Source organism: Thalassophryne amazonica, chromosome 6, assembly GCF_902500255.1.
Source record: "Thalassophryne amazonica chromosome 6, fThaAma1.1, whole genome shotgun sequence".
NCBI classification, from domain to species: Eukaryota; Metazoa; Chordata; class Actinopteri; order Batrachoidiformes; family Batrachoididae; genus Thalassophryne; species Thalassophryne amazonica.
The window spans coordinates 84382941-84399731 of NC_047108.1; the positions used below are offsets into that span (position 1 = coordinate 84382941).

The 16791-nt window shown below is 43.4% G+C and overlaps 1 protein-coding gene across 1 annotated transcript; it reads left to right on the plus strand.

Moving 5' to 3' along the window:
- Positions 1 to 756: 756 nt before the first annotated feature.
- On the plus strand, positions 757 to 12380 carry asb14b (ankyrin repeat and SOCS box containing 14b). The gene is made up of 10 exons (XM_034171604.1): positions 757 to 893; positions 2002 to 2151; positions 2249 to 2301; positions 2398 to 2529; positions 2603 to 2761; positions 2860 to 3105; positions 10582 to 10753; positions 10839 to 11373; positions 11476 to 11629; positions 11709 to 12380. The coding sequence occupies exons 2-10, from the start codon at positions 2027 to 2029 to the stop codon at positions 11885 to 11887; spliced, it is 1755 nt and encodes a 584-aa protein (XP_034027495.1). The 5' UTR covers positions 757 to 893; positions 2002 to 2026; the 3' UTR covers positions 11888 to 12380.
- Positions 12381 to 16791: the final 4411 nt, after the last annotated feature.

The following is a 16791-nucleotide window of genomic DNA, read 5'->3' on the forward strand; positions in this document are numbered from 1 at the left end:
TAATGAAATGCCAGCAAATATATGTATACTACAACACCTCTCGCTGCCCACACACACACACACATATATATATATACACACACACACACACACCCCACCCATCAGGGGGGATTTACAATAATAAACTAATTGCATTTCTATACCACTTATCTGTCTGCAGATGCTCAAAGTACTTTACAATGGGACCTCACATTCACAAACACTGTCAGTTTGCTGCTATGCAAAGTACTCAGTTTCACACCAGGAGCATCTTGGGGATTATTAAGGACCTTGCCCAGGTGACCTGTGTGACTTTCCTGTCTGATGGTTAGTCAAACTGATACTCTGGTCTCACGCCTGCCACTTTAACATCCAGACCATCACCTCCCCAATAAATGACACTTTTTTCATAAAGTGCTTTTCAAGCCACTCTGTCACTTTACATGCAATTTCTTCTGTGGTTTTTGTAAATAACCAAAAAATGATATTGCATGTGCAATCACAAGCAATTGTAAAGTTCCACACCATCTGTGATTACTACATGTGGCAGTATTGTGATGACAATGTGTCCCAAAGGTCATCTCACATATTTGTTGTCAATTTGTACATTACTATTTCAGATATTCCCATAGACAGAAAAACAGACATATAGGGAGAGTTATGTAACCCACGAGTTACCCCAAAGGTAATGTCTCTTTAAATGATGCTTTTTGCTGTGAATGGTGCACAGAAGCTGCATGTTGCCTGTTTTTGCAGCCCTCACTGGATCACTGTCAGGTGTTGGTTGGGATGGTCCCATGATCAGATATTTATAGGAGAGCAGTTATAAATAGCTGCCGTGTGTGTGTGTGAACTGAGGAGCCCCCAGCTACCCCGTTTAAAGCTGCTGAGGGAGCACAGCCATTTAACTGAAGGTAAGCACGAGAGAATAAATCGATGAGGAAATGTAATGCAGAAAAAATGTAATGTAATGCATAAAATGTAATGGAGGGAAAAAAACAGTGGCATTTGAGTTATTTTAATCTTTCCAGATGCATTTCTAATTTGTGGTGAGATTTGTAGTCATCAAGCACCCATGTAACTTTGTAGCAGTTAGAAAAGTGCAGGATTTTCTTAATGTGCTGTTGTGGCTTTCTGATTTTACCTTGTACTGTATTTCATATTTATCATAACACCTCAAATCCACTGATAACTATACAAAAACCTATATTTGACAAACTTGATGTGAAATACTGTAATTTCTGGAAATAGTTCTGCTTTTGCTGTGTAATAAGAATAATTCAACAATATTTAATACACACCACTGGTCCACTGATACGTTTTCTGTGACTCCAAATTTTAGAGAACAGGGCCGTCAAATACTGTTTATAATGCTATAATTCTGTGGGGTTTTTTTATTGGACGCAATTAAAAAAACAACGGTTCATCAAGAAAACAAATGAGACAACATAATTGAAGTTAAAAGAGCATTTAACTAACACTGCTGCTATCTGCAATAGCTCTGTTCAATTCTTCTCATTTTAGGTCAAGTAATATTGCATCCAGGATTCGTAACTGGGTGGCCAATTATTCAGCATACCACAAATATACACTACAAAAAGTCAGTACTTGGAAGTAAGGCCAAAAAAAAAAAAAAAAAATTCTTGATCAAGAAATATTGTGCATACTGTGTTTGCTAGACTATATGTTGCACTGGAATATGAGTCGCATCTGTCCAAAAACATGTCATTCCTTCATTTTCTATACCCACTTATTCTACAGCCTTATACCAAAATGAATGATAAATTAAAAACAGAGAGGCCTCTCAACTTGCTTATGAACCCTTATTGCTAATTGTAGGGTCATGTTGGCCTCTAAGAACACTTTTCCTTTTATTATAGCCAGTCATTTAATTTAATAACATGAGTATGACTTTTGCACTTGCTTGCTCTGCACAGTTTTGCTTTCTACACGTGATAATTCTGTCATGGCGTAGCAGACGTGTATCAGATTTAAGGTGTCTTTAATGCTGTGTCTCCATAGAGCACCACCCTTTCTGCACTAACAGATGACAGAGGAAACAGAAAAGTTCTTTTACCAGTCTGACGATGACTTTGATGAAGATGAAGCGACACAGTACTTAATTGAACAAAGTATACTTCAATATAAGAATCTCAAAGGATTGAAACCAAGGTTAATATCACTTTCTTACCTAATGTTGTCAAAGTTTATTGTATTTCAGTGATATATCTGTTGTTTCATATGTTTCTTTGCTAATGTGTGTCACTAGTGATCTCAAGGTTACTGAAGACCCTGATGAGATTTTCAAAGCAATCAAGGAGGGTAAAGTAATGCCATTTTTTGTTTAAATGATGGGCAGCCTTCTCTGTGGTTGGAGTCGCCTCATGGATTTCTGTCTTTGTATATTTACATGTATAGGTGATGAAGAAGCACTGAACCATCTGATAGAGCAACCAGACACTCTGTCTCGAGTTGATGATAGAGGATGGACTCCTCTGCATGAAGCTGCAGTGCAGGAGAAGAAAAGGATTTTAGAGATTGTCTTCTCGGGTAGTAAGATTATTTCAAGTTTGACTGTAGCACCTGAAAACGAGCTCTTCTAACAGAGGTATTTGTGTTCCAGCTTCTCCTCCAGGTTCAGGACATTGTCGCACACTGAAAGGTGAGACCCCATTGTTTCTCGCTGTGGTTCATGGTCTCAGAGAGAATGCAACATTCTTGTTACAGAATGGCTGTAATCCAGATCTCCAGAACGATGAGAACGATTTACCTTTAGTGGCAGGTATATATTTCAGAATGTCCGACCTGAATTCAGTCAGTGTGTGCAGAAACCTCAACACTACATACTCTATTGTTTTCTCTCCAATTCTCTTTTCCCAGCCATTCTAAACGACCACTATGACTTGGCCACCCTGTTGCTTCGATGGAACGCCAAAGTAGACAACACAGGACCACTAAACCGGACAGCATTACATGAGTCTGCTTTTCTGGGTCTGGAGAACTTTGTGTATCTACTTTTAGAGTCTGGTGCCAATCCAAATATATGTGACATCAAAAAGAAAACTCCCCTGGCTTTGGCTGCCCAGAATGGACATCTCCATGTGGTGGAAGCCCTGTTACAAAAAGGTATTTATTTATTTTTATTTATTTATTTTTTGGTCCAAACGGGAATAGGGGGCAACATTACTTTCCTGTAGCAACTTCTTCTTTGTCTTTCGGCTGTTCCCGTTAGGGGTCGCCACAGCAGATCAATCGTTTCCATCTCACCCCGTCCTCTGTATCTTCCTCTGTCACACCAACCACCTGCATGTCCTCTCTCAGCACATCCATGAACCTCCTCTTTGGTCTCCCTCTTCTCCTCCTGCCTGGTGGATCCATCCTCAGCATCCTTCTCCCTATATACCCTGGGTCCCTCCTCTGCACATGTCCAAACCATCTCAATCTCGCCTCTCTGACTTTGTCTCCAAACCGTCCCACCTGAGCTGTCCCTCTATGTTCATTCCTAATCTTGTCCATTCTTGTCACTCCCAAAGAGAATCTCAACATTTTTCAGCTCTGCCTCCTCCAGCTCTGCCTCCTGTCTTTTTGTTCATGCCACTGTCTCTAAACCGTACAACATAGCTGGTCTCACTACTGTTTTGTAATCTTTCCCCTTCACTCTTGCTGATATTCTTCGGTCACAAATCACTCCTGCCACCTTTCTCCACCCACTTCACCCTGCCTGCACTCTCTTCTTCACCTCTCTACCACACTCTCCATTACTTTGAACAGTTGACCCCAAATATTTAAACTCATCTACTTTCGCCACTTCTACTCCTTGTAACTGCACTATTCCACTGGGCTCCCTCTCATTCACACACATGTACTCAGTCTTGCTTCTACTGACTTTCATTCCCCTTCTCTCCAAAGCATATCTCCACTTCTCCAGACTAGACTCAACTTGCTCTCTACTCTCACTACAGATGACAATGTCATCTGCAAACATCATAGTCCATGGGGACTCCTGCTGATCTCATCCGTCAACCTGTCCATCACCACTGCAAACAAGAAAGGACTCAGAGCTGATCCTTGGTGTAATCCCACCTCCACCTTGAATGAGTCTGTCATTCCGACTGCGCATCTCACCGCTGTCACACTATTCTTGTACATGTCCTGCACTACCCTAACATACTTCTCTGCCACTCCAGACTTCCTCATACAATACTTTTGGCACCCTATCATAAGCTTTTTCTAAGTCCACAAACACACAATGTAACTCTTTCTGTCCTTCTCTGTACTTTTCCAACAGTATTCTCAGAGCAAACATTGCATCTGTAATGCTCTTTCTCGGCATGAAACTATATTGCTGCTCACAGATCTTCACCTGTTTTCTAAGCCTAGCTTCTACTACTCTTTCCCATAACTTCATGCTGTGGCTGATCAGCTTTATGCCTCTGTAGTTACTGCAGCTCTGCACATCACCCTTGTTCTTGAAAATAGGAACCAGCACACTTCGTCTCCACTCCTCAGGCATCCTCTCACTTTCCAAGATTTTATTAAACAATCTGGTTACAAACTCTCCTAGACATTTCCATGCCTCCACTGGAATGTCATCTGGGCCAACTGCCTTTCCACTCTTCATCCTCTTCATAGCAGCCCTCACTTCTTCCTTGCTAATCTCTTTTACTTCCTGATTTACTCTCACCACATCATCCAGCCTTTTCTCTCGCTCATTTTCTTTATTCATCAGCTCTTCAAAATATTCCCTCCACCTTCTCAGCACACACTCCTCACTTGTCAGCACATTACCATGTGCATCTTTTACCACCCTAACTTGCTGCACATCCTTTCCAGCTCTGTCCCTTTGTCTGGCCAATCGGTACAAGTCCTTTTCTCCTTCCTTACTATTCATCTTCTTGTACAGCTCGCAATATGCCTTTTCCTTTGCTTTTGCCACTTCTCTTTTTGCCTTACGCCGCATCTCCTTGTACTCCTGTCTACTTTCTTCATCTCTCCGACTATCCCAAAACTTTTTCGCCAACCTCTTTCTCCTTATGCTTTCCTGGACCTCTTCATTCCACCACCAAGTCTCCTTGTCTTCCTTCCACTGTCCAGATGTCATACCCAGTACTGCCCTAGCTGTCTCCATCACCACATCTGCAGTACTTTTCCAGTTGTCCAAAATTGCTTCCCCTCCAACCAGTGCTTCTCTCACCTGCTCGCTAAATTTCACACAACAGTCTTCGTCCTTCAGCTTCCATCATCTGATCCTTTGTTGAGCTCTCACTCTCTTCTTCTTCTTTACCTCTAAAGTCATCCTACAAACAACCATCCTATGCTGTCTAGTGACACTTTCTCCTGCTACCACCTTACAGTCTGTGATTTCTTTTAGCTTGCATCTCCTATAAAGAATGTAGTCCACCTGTGTGCACCTTCCTCCACTCTTATATGCTACCCTGTGCTCCTCCCTTTTCTTAAAGTAGGTATTCACCACAGCCATTTCCATCCTTTTTGCAAAATCAACTACCATCTGTCCTTCCCCATTCCTATCCTTGATACCATATCTACCCATTACTTCCTCATCACCTCTGTTCCCTTCACCAAAATGCCCATTGAAGTCTGCTCCTATCACCACTCTTTCATGCTTGAGCACACTCTCCACCACCTCATCTAACACACTCCAGAAATCTTCTTTCTCCTTCATCTCACAACCTACCTGTGGGGCATATGCACTGATGATATTCATCATCACCCCTTCAATTTCCAACTTCACACTCATCACCCTGTCAGACACTCGCTTAACCTCCAACACACTTTTAACATAATCTTCCTTTAAAATGACCCCAACACCATTTCTCTTCCTGTCCTCACCATGGTACAACAACTTGTACCCACCGCCGATGCTCCTGCTCTTACTTCCCTTCCACTCGGTCTCTTGCACACACAATATGTCTACCTTTCTCCTCTCCATCATATCAGCCAGCTCTCTCCCTTTACCAGTCATACTATCAACATTCAAAGTACCCACTCTCATTTCCACCCTTCTAGTTTTCTTCTTCTCCCGCTGTTCGTGGCGACGTTTTCCTCCTCTTTTTCGTCGTCTTCGCCCTGCAGCAGCCCAATTTCCACCGGCACCCTGTTGGGCAATAGCACCGGTGGCGGACGTTGTTAACCCGGGCCGCGACCGATCCGGTATGGGAATTCGATTCTGAGTCTGCATAGTTGGGTTGGCTTGTTTTACGCCAGATGCCTTTCCTGACGCAACCCTCCTCATTTATCCGGGCTTGGGACCGGCACTCAGAATGTACTGGCTGCACACTCCATGTGGCTGAGTTACTTTCCTGTAGCAACAATCACAGCAAAATATATCCAATCTGCTTTGATATAATTCAGGGTAAATGGAATGTAGCAACATTTTTCCTCAGACTAGGATGGCATAAGCAAGCAGATTTTGAAAATGTTGATTAAAAAAAAGTGATTTCAGGATGAGCCACAGCTACTGTGATGGCCTGAACAACAGGTAAAACACAGATATTTTCCATGAGTCTGTCATGCCCACACAACTTTCAGTGGTCTTGCTATGATACCGCCTTCCCAGAGAATTCATATTTTCAATAGGATGAAGAAATAATGGACAAGCCATAATTCTGTGGCACAATTTGATCACAGTAGTAACAGATGTGATAGTCTCATGGAATTACCCTGGACTGAGCCACTTCTTAGTTGCCTTGGCTGTGTGTTTCAGGTCATTGTTATGCTGGAAGACCCAGCCATGACCCATCTTCAATGCTCTTACTGAGGGAAGGCGGTTGTTTGCCAGAATCTCGCGATGCATGACCCCATCCATCCTCCCTTCAATACAGTGCAGTCGTCCTGTGCCCTTTGCAGAAAAGCGCCCCCAAAAATGATGTTTCCACTCCCATGCTTCATGTTTGGGATGGTTTTCTTGGGGTTGTTCTCATCCTCCAAACATGGCGAGTGGAGCTGATACCACAAAGCTCTATTATGGTCTCATCTGACCACATGACCTTCTCCCATGCCTCTTCTGGATCATCCAGATAGTCACTGGTGAACTTCAAACAGGCCTGGACATGTCCTGGCTTGAGCAGGGAAACCTTGCTGCCCTGCAGGATTTTAAACCATGATGGCGTCGTGTGTCACTAATGTAATCTTTGTGACTGTGGTCCCAGCTCTCTTCAGGTCATTGACCAGGTCCTCCCATGTAGTTCTGACCTTTCTCAGAATCATCCTTATCCCATGAGACAAGATCTTACATGGAAACCCAGACCGAGGAAGATTGACAGCCAACTTGTGTTTTTTTTTCCATTTTCTAATAATTATGCTAACAGTTGTTGCTTTCTCACCTAAGCTGCTTGCCTATTGTCCTGTAGCCCATCCCAGCCTTGGCAGGTCTACAGTTTTGTCCCTGGTGTCAATTTTGTCCCTTAGAGAGCTCTTTGATCTTGGCCATGGTGGATAGGTTGGAGTGTGATTGATTGAGTGTGAGGACACATGTCTTTTATACAGGTAATGTATAAAAGACACCTGTCCTCACAAACTTTACCTGTATTAACTGCACCTGTCCAAACAGGTGCAGTTAATACAGGTAAAGAGTGCAGAATAGGGGGGCTTCTTAAACAAAAACTAACAGGTCTGTGAGAGCCAGAATTCTTTCTGGTGATCAAATACTTATTTCATGCAATAAAATGCAAATTAATAATTTAAAAATCATACAATGTGATTTTCTGAAATTGAAAACTTTGACTGGGAAAGTATCAGACTAGCATCCTGTCCTGAGGAAGCTGTAGACTTCCATCGACTTCATGCTATGATAGTCATATAAACACTTCAGGGCTTGTATAGGACTTGCTTCTCTTTTTCTTTCTTCAAATTTCTGTAAACATTCTCACTTTGTGTCTAAACCTCGATATTCTGTAGCTGCTGTCTCATACATTCACTTGATGTGAGACTAACAGTCACGAAACAAAGAGGATGTGCATCTTTGATTTTGATTCTCTTAACAGCAAAGAGAAGTACTACATAGGCCCTGAAGGCAGTTGCTGTTGCTTATCCCTGGATTACGTCGCATGATGCCAATGAGAATCTACAACTCCCTGTTGATGGGATGCAAGTTCAACACAGGCTCTACTGGGACAATGCAGATGAAGTGTCTTGGTGACCCAGCTCATCAGGGAGGCAAGAGGGGACCTGGCTGTATTGTGGCTGGACCTAACCAATGCCTACAGTTCAATACCCCACAGACTGGTTGAAATGGCTCTGGAGCAGCATCACATACTCCAGAATGCAAAAAGAACCCATTTTGGACTATTACAGCAAGTTCAGCCTGAGGGTCTCTTCTGGGCAGGAAACATCAGAATGACATCAGCTGCAAGTGGGAATAATCACTGGGTGCACCATCTCAGTGACACCGTTCACTCTGGTAATGAACATCCTGATTAAGGCAGCCAAACCAGAATGCCGTGGTCCCCTCAGCAAGTTTGGAGTAAGGCAACCTCCCATAAGAGCCTTCATGGATGACCTCACAGTGACAGCTACAACTGTCCCAGGAGCCATGTGGATTTTTAGGGGTTTGGAGAAAGTTATGTCATGGACACACATGAGTTTCAAACCATCAAAGTCCAGGTCCTTGGTTCTGATGAAGGGAAGATTACAGACAGGTTCCGCTTCAGGTTGGGAGATGACCAGATCTCGACGGACATAGAACAACCAGTGTAGAGCCTTGGGAAGGTCTTCAACAGCAACATAAAGGACATCACTTCCATCAAGCCTACCAGTGCTGAATTGGATGGCTGGTTAAGGGCAGTGGACAATTCTGGACTCCCTGGAAGATACAAGGCCTGGGTCTAACAGCATGGAATCCTCTGAAGAATACTCTGGCCTCTGATGATCTACAAAGTCCCCATGACTGTTGTGAAGTATCTGGGGCTAATTATTAACATGGAGCTTAGTTCATCTTAAACACTTGATCTCTAAATTAAGGGTGAAGCTTGGGTTATTTATAGAAACAAGTTGTGTTTCTCCCTTGGAGCTCGGGAGCTCCTGGTAATTATGACTTTCTTGCCTGGGTTATGGTGATGTTGTGTATATGTGTGCTTCATCCAGTTGTCTACAGTCCTTGACTCCGGTGTACCATTGTGCTTTGAAGATTATTATATGGTATGAGATTTTGCCAACTTCTGATTGGCCCATTCTCCACTTTCTGATCTGTACCACATGCCGAGTTGACCGCTGGTGGAGCAGAGTAGACCGCGCGTGCAGCGTAGTGCTAGCTAATTGAGCGACACCTATCGATAATGACCAATCAGATAACGTGATAGAACACCTACCTACTTTGGCTGTCAGTTTGTTGACAAGATGGCAGAAGACAGGTTTGCGCGTGTTGGCGGCGCTGACTTAAAACGAATTTTACACGAAAAAGATGCGAAGAACACCAGCAGAAATACACAGTCAGCAGCCAACCTGTTCTGCAAGTATGTCACTGAAAAGGGACATGCGCCCAACTTTGAAAGTTATGACAGATGGATGCTTGACGGAGTACTCTGTCGATTTTACACAGAAGATAGACAGGCGAATGGCAAACTTCATAAGAAAACAAGCCTGATGACTCTTCGTCACGGACTTAACAGGCATCTCCAGTTGATCGATGGGATGTCAGTTGGTGCAGCATGACAGTAATAATAAAGAGTTGAGATTGATTTTTCAGTTTTACCATGTTTGACAAACTCCCAGTTTTCTTGTTTACCATATAATAAAGCAGTTGTAGACTTTTGATTTCGGTGTACCCATGATTATGCGGACCTGGTCAGGATGGGGTTTACCGAGGCCTCGGCATAATCACGGGTACACCTCATCAAAAGTCTATAGTTGTATATTAATCACTGGTTGTAGCCGCCTCACGCACCATTGTGAGTTGTATGCTAATGCTGGAATGCCTTCTTTGAATATAAGGCAATATACGTACACACTGGGTGACTCTGGTTTACAAAGCTATTATTGGGTTGGCTCCAACTTATCTGTCTAATTTTCTTTGGAGATCTGAAAGCCACTTGGAGAGGCAGTTAAAGATACCACCACACATCCTCTAAACCACACTGAGACCTGACATCATTATAGTCTCAGAAGGTGCAAGACACCTGATCCTGCTGGAGCTGATGATGCCCTGGGAGGAGAGGGTGGAGGAGGCTCAAGAATGCAGAGAAAGAAGGGAGAAATATCAAGAGCTGGTGGAGAGTTGTCGGAGGATTGGGTGGAAGACAAAGTGTATGCCAGTGGAGGTGGGCAGTCAGGGAGTCCCTGGCAAATCCCTGAACAAGGCCTACGGAACCCTGGGCATAACTGGCTTCAGCAGAAGAGCCATCAGTAACAACGTGGAGGTGGCAGGGAAAGCTTACCAGATGGCTATGGCTAAGGGTGGGGGAGCTAGTAGTCGCCACTTGGATACAGGCTGAGGTCTGATCAGTCTCAATCAGCTCGCCTGGACCAGGGTGTCTGTTGCAAAACACCCATTGACTCCAGGAAACAACACAGATGTGTCCAAGTGAGGGCAACAAAAGATGCTTTAAAAAAAAACAACTATATTTTTGCTGTGTATTCTGATTGTAGGAGCCCGTGTGTGGTGTGAATCAGAGGAATCTGGCACTATTTTGTTTGATGCCGCTGCCTCTGGAAACCCAGCCATAATCTCTTTGCTGTTAGACTATGGAGCAGATCCCAACCTTCCCTTGCCCAGTGGCCACCTGCCCATTCACCGTGCAGCTTACCATGGATACATACTGTGAGGAATATCAATGTTGCAACATCCAACTTTCCCAAATTTCAGAATGCTCTGTGTTAAAATCTGGACTCCTTTTTTTTGACAGATCACTGGAGCGACTTATCCCAGTGACTAAGATGGAGGCTGTGAAAGAAAGCGGGATGAGTCCTCTCCATTCTGCAGCTGCTGGGGGACATGCTCATTGTCTGGAATCGCTTCTCAAAGTGGGCTATGATCCTAATTTCATGCTGCATCCTAGGATTCGCCGCAACTATGATGATGAGCGCAAATCTGCCCTCTTCTTTGCCGTGTCCAACAATGACCTCCAGTGCACCCGCTTGCTATTGGAGGCTGGAGCAATGGTGAACCAGGACCCTATTAATTGTTTGCAGGTTGCTCTTAGAGTGGGCAACTATGAGCTGATCAACACACTGCTGAAGTTTGGGGCAAATGTCAACTATTACTCCCGTGTCAACACCACTCACTTCCCCTCAGCACTGCAGTATGCTTTGAAAGATGAAGTCATGCTGAGAATGATTTTAAACCATGGCTATGATGTTAGGCGTTGCTTTGACTGTCCCTATGGGGACAGTTCCCATGACTGCAGTGCTTGGACAACCACAGTTATCAAGGACATGGTGGTAAGGAAAAAGCTTTTTTGTTAGAAAAATCCTGTAAATGTGTGAAACCACTGAATAAAGTGGAATTTTCTTTTGAGCACTTTGTCTTTTGTCTTTTTCTAGTTCTGCGAGGTGATCACGGTGTCGTGGCTTAAGCAAATATCTGGCCAGGTTGTACGCATCATGCTCGACTACACCGACCATGTTTCATTCTGCTCAAAAATTAAGGATACCTTGAAGGAGCAGAAACAGTGGCCAGAGATCTGTCACGTTCAAAGTAAGAACAGCAAAAAGGGCAAATTTCACAAATCAATATGTTTAACTTGACTTGACTGACATGAGCGATTGGCTTTTAGGAAATGCGCGCAGCCTGAAGCACCTGTGCAGATTGCGAATAAGAGAGCATCTGAGAAGCCTGCGTTTGAGAGCCCCAGTGTTCATCAACTTCCTTCCTCTTCCACCCACGGTGAAAGATTACTTGCGCTATAAGGAGTTTGATGTCTACAGCAGAGGCAGCTTGGTCAGCCCGTCGTGAAAATGCATTTACAGTTGACACTGATATCCCTGGAGGGTAATTTTCCAAGTATGGACTTTGTTCTGGTAACACGATGTACATTCAAACATACACCACCTAAAGATATGTTTAATATTTAACTTGGATACAGAAAATAACCATATGCAGCACATGAAAGGACAAGTTCACTTTTTTACACATTGTTAGCATTCAAGTCTTTTAGTACGGTACTCACAATTGATGATTCTTTTGCTTACATGAAATTATTTTGTAAAAATTAGTTGACAGTTTTACCGGTCATTTTACGCCCCTATCCTCACCAATAGTCAGGAGCTGTGACTAAAAGAACAAGGTCACAGATACACGTGGTGGAATCGAGGTTTCTTTGTAGGTAATCTGAGCTTTTAAACTCAAGGTCGGTGAGAGGTTTGAATATCCAGGACGAACATTTAGTAGACCCACTGCTCCTTCGCATTGAGAGGAGCCAGCTGAGGTGGTTTGGGCATCTGGTGAGGATGCCACCTTGTCATCTCTCTAGGGTGGTCTTCCAGGCACATTCAACTGGGAGGAGGCCCCCGGGATAGAACCAGAGCTGGAGGGATTATATCTCCCAGCTGACTTTGAAATACCTAGGGATTCCCCAGGAAGAGTTAGAGGGCCTGACTGTGGATGGGGAAGTGTGGTTTGAGCTGCTGCAAGATTTTCCAATTCCTTGTTATTTAAGAGGATGGGAAATTGGGGCTTGCTTTGAAGATGCAGCATAATCACGCCACACAATCAATTTCTAACATTAAGATCGGTTCCTCCTAAATTTTTATCAATTCAAGGGTTTGGGTACTGATGTAGTCACATCTTTTCCTTTCTAATTTGTATTAGTTGTTGGGGAGGTGATGGTCTAGTGGTTAAGCAATGGGCTTCAAACCAGAGGATCACTTTCCACCGCATCTTCACTTTTTCGTTGCATTTTTACTTTGTTTGCATGTAATTTGCCCAACAACCCAGAAAAAATGGCATGTTTTTTTTCCCAGAAGTAGATAAATTCTGTCATATGCGTCATATTTTAGCCCTCTAGCCTTCAAACGAGACTGCGGTGCCCAATTAACCAGAAGGCTAAAATCTGGGCTCTGGCTGAGTGGCCAGAGTATCCTTTGGCTGTCGGGGGAGTGAGGCCCAATGACTATTATACGAGGTCTGTCAATAAAGTATAGGTCCTTTTTATTTTTTTCAAAAACTATATGGATTTCATTCATATGTTTTTACGTCAGACATGCTTGAACCCTCGTGCGTATGCGTGAGTTTTTCCACGCCTGTTGGTGACGTCATTCGCCTGTGAGCACACCTTGTGGGAGGAGTCGTCCAGCCCCTCGTCGGAATTCCTTTGTCTGAGAAGTTGCTGAGAGACTGGCGCTTTGTTTGATCAAAATTTTTGCTAAACCTGTGAGGCACATCGAAGTGGACACGGTTTGAAAAATTAAGCTGGTTTTCGGTGAAAATTTTAACAGCTGATGAGAGATTTTGAGGTGATACTGTCGCTTTAAGGACTTCCCACGTAGCGGGACATCGCGCAGCGCTCCCAGGCGCCATTGTCAGCCTGTTTCAAGCTGAAAATCTCCACATTTCAGGCTCTATTGATCCAGGACATCGTGAGAGAACAGAGAAGTTTCAGAAGAAGTCGGTTTCAGCATTTTATCTGGATATTCCACTGTTAAAGGAGATTTTTTTTAATGAAAGACGTTCGGACGGATTGCAGCGTCGGCTCGCAGCCGCCGTGACGCTCCGCCACAGGAAAAACACCTCTGCTGGAAGCCTTAAGGTCAAGTTGGAACATGCCCAGCTGTTAAACAATTTCTCAGATACTCACTCCACTGAAAGCCATCAAAAGCCGCCTGGATTTTACAAATGGTTATCAACACGGAGGTGTTTTTCCTGTGCCGCCACACCACGCCGGCTGCGTCCCGACGTGCGGACCCATCGGCACGTCTTTCATTAACAATATCTCCTTTAACAGTGGCATATCTGGATAAAATTCTGAAACCGACTTTTTCTGAAACTTCTCTGTTCTCTCACGACAGCCTGGATCAATAGAGCCTGAAATGTGGAGGTTTTCAGCTTGAAACAGGCTGACGACGGCGCCTGGGAGCGCTGCGCGACGTCCCGCTCCGTGGGAAGTCCTTAAAGCGACAGTATCACCTCAAAATCTCTCATCAGCCGTTAAAATTTTCACCGAAAACCAGCTTAATTTTTCGAACCGTGTCCACTTCGATGTGCCTCACAGGTTTAGAAAAAATTTTGATCAAACAAAGCGCCAGTCTCTCAGCAACTTCTCAGACAAAGGAATTCCGACGAGGGGCTGGACGACTCCTCCCACAAGGCGTGCTCACAGGCGAATGACGTCACCGACAGGCGTGGAAAAACTCACGCATGTGCACGAGGGTTCAAGCATGTCTGACGTAAAAACATATGAATGAAATCCATATAGTTTTTGAAAATAATAAAAAGGACCTATACTTTATTGACAGCCCTCGTATAATGGCTGAGTGGATCCTTGTCATTTGATTGATGCTTTGTATGTCACGTGACATGGATTATTCGTCCCATTTGTGTTGCGTTGCATTTAGTGTGCAGTTTCGTTCCACAAGTTTTGTACCATTGCATGCTGTGAACCCCGCCCACTTGTGGGGGTGGCGCTTAGCTAAACATGCGGAGTTTGTATTGCTGATGGACAGTGATTTGAAGGAGCTAATTGATGGTGCTAATTCTTCTAGCACACACACACACACACAAAAAAGGAACAGCTGTTTGGATGAAAAGCTGATGTGATTTTTTGCTGGACTGAAGAACGACTATGAAGAGCTGTTTGGATGAAAAGCTGACATGATTTTTCACTGGACTGAGGAACTACACAAAGTGTAGTTCCTTTTTTTTTTTTTTTTGGAAGTACGAAGTCGGTGCACAACATCACCGGACAACATCGTCACAATTTGGACTCCTGTTTAAAGTTTGTGTTGGACTTTAGCAGCAGTGGAACACCAAAATGTAAGTCCCTTTTCTGTTGTTTATAAATTAATAAAATATCAAATGACAAGGATCTATTTTAGCAGTTATATAAAACAAATAATGAATGTTTTTACATTCCTTCAATGGAACGAATATGTGAAAGCTGGAACGTACCATTAAACTCGGCTTTGCCTCTTTGAATGGTATGTTCCAGCTTTCACCTCATGAAATATTCGTACCATTCAACTCATAAACATTCATTATTTGTATATTATACAACGTCTGAGTGGATCCTTGTCATTTGATTGGTGCTTTGTATGTCAAATGACATGGATTAATTCATCCCATTTATGTTGCATTGCATTTGGAGTGCTGCTTGGTTCCATTTAGAGTGCAAATTTGGTTCCATACATTTGGTACCATTGCACTCTCACATGCACACATGCACGCACATCCTCGTGCAAGCGTGTACATGTGATCGCGTATGCACATGCGTGTGCATGCGGGATCGTGCAGGAGCATACGTGCACACACGGTGAAAGCTGGAAAGCTGGGACATACCATTCAACGAGGCGAAGCTTCCCACCAGCTTTCACCTCATGAAATATTCGTACCATTGAACTCATAAACATTCATTATTTGTATACTATTGCACAGTGACTCCTGGCATCTATCACAGGAACACTTTTTTAATATGACACAGGTTGTAAAAAGTGAACTGGTCCTTTAAGCCATCAAATCCACTATTTCCTCTGTCCAACCTCATTTTGACGTGTTAATCATTTATTTGCAGGATCTATGTTAGATTTTTTTTTTCTGCCTCTTTGTCTTCACCTGGGCAGCATGGTGGCTTAGTTGTTAGCACTGTTGCCTCACAGCAAGAAGGTCACGGGATTGATTCCCACCTGTGGCCTTTCTGTGTGGAGTTTGCCTGTTCTCCCCGTGTTTATATGGTTTCCCTCTGGGTGCTCCGGCTTTCTCCCACATTTAAAGACATGCAGGTTAGATGGATTGGAAACTTTAAATTGTCCATAGGTGTGTATGTGCAGGTGTGAGTTTGTTTGTCTTCATGTGGCCCTGCGATGGACTGGCGTCCTGCCCAGAGTGTACTCCGCCTCACGTCCTATGACTGCTGGGATAGGCTCCAGTCCCCATGACCCTAAACTGAAGATGAGTGAGTGTCTTCACCTGGTGGTAGAATGGAGAACTGCATTGAGTATGTTTACACTACAAATTCTGTTTTATATATTTCCAAGTGTACATTTGACCATTGCAGTAAAATCTGTAGCATAACAAATTGATGGAAAATACCCAGCCATCACCTTTGAGTCTAAAAGTTCTAAAACTGAGAAGTTTTGGAATAGTTTATCCACATAAAATGTCATCAGTAAATAGAACTGTAGTTTGTGATGCAGTTCTATTGACCAGGTAAAAACTTGATGAAAAATCAATTATACATTACTTTCAGTGTAAATTACAGGAGGATTCCAGGGTTTTAATTTTAGAAAGCACTGTTGCCTCACAGCAAGAAGGTTGTGGGATCACTTCTCGCCTGGACCTTTCTGTGTAGAGTTTGCATGTTCTCACTGTGTTTGCAGGAGTTCCCCTACTGCTGGGATAGACTCCACCTCCACCAACTCCTTCCTCCTCCTTTTTCAGCTGCAACACCTTGTCCAGATGAGCAGATGAATACTGTGTATGTTTATTCTTAACCAAAAAAAAAGTAGAACCAGAAGCACAGCCTGTATACTGATGAACATGAAAGTTTGTGAAACTTGAAAAATGTGACATTATCTCTTTAATATAAATACAATACATCTGGAAAGTATTCACAGCACTTCACTTTTTTGACATTTTGTTATGTTACAGCCTTATTCCAAAATGGAGTAAATTCATTTTTCCCTCAAAATTCTACTCACAATACCCCA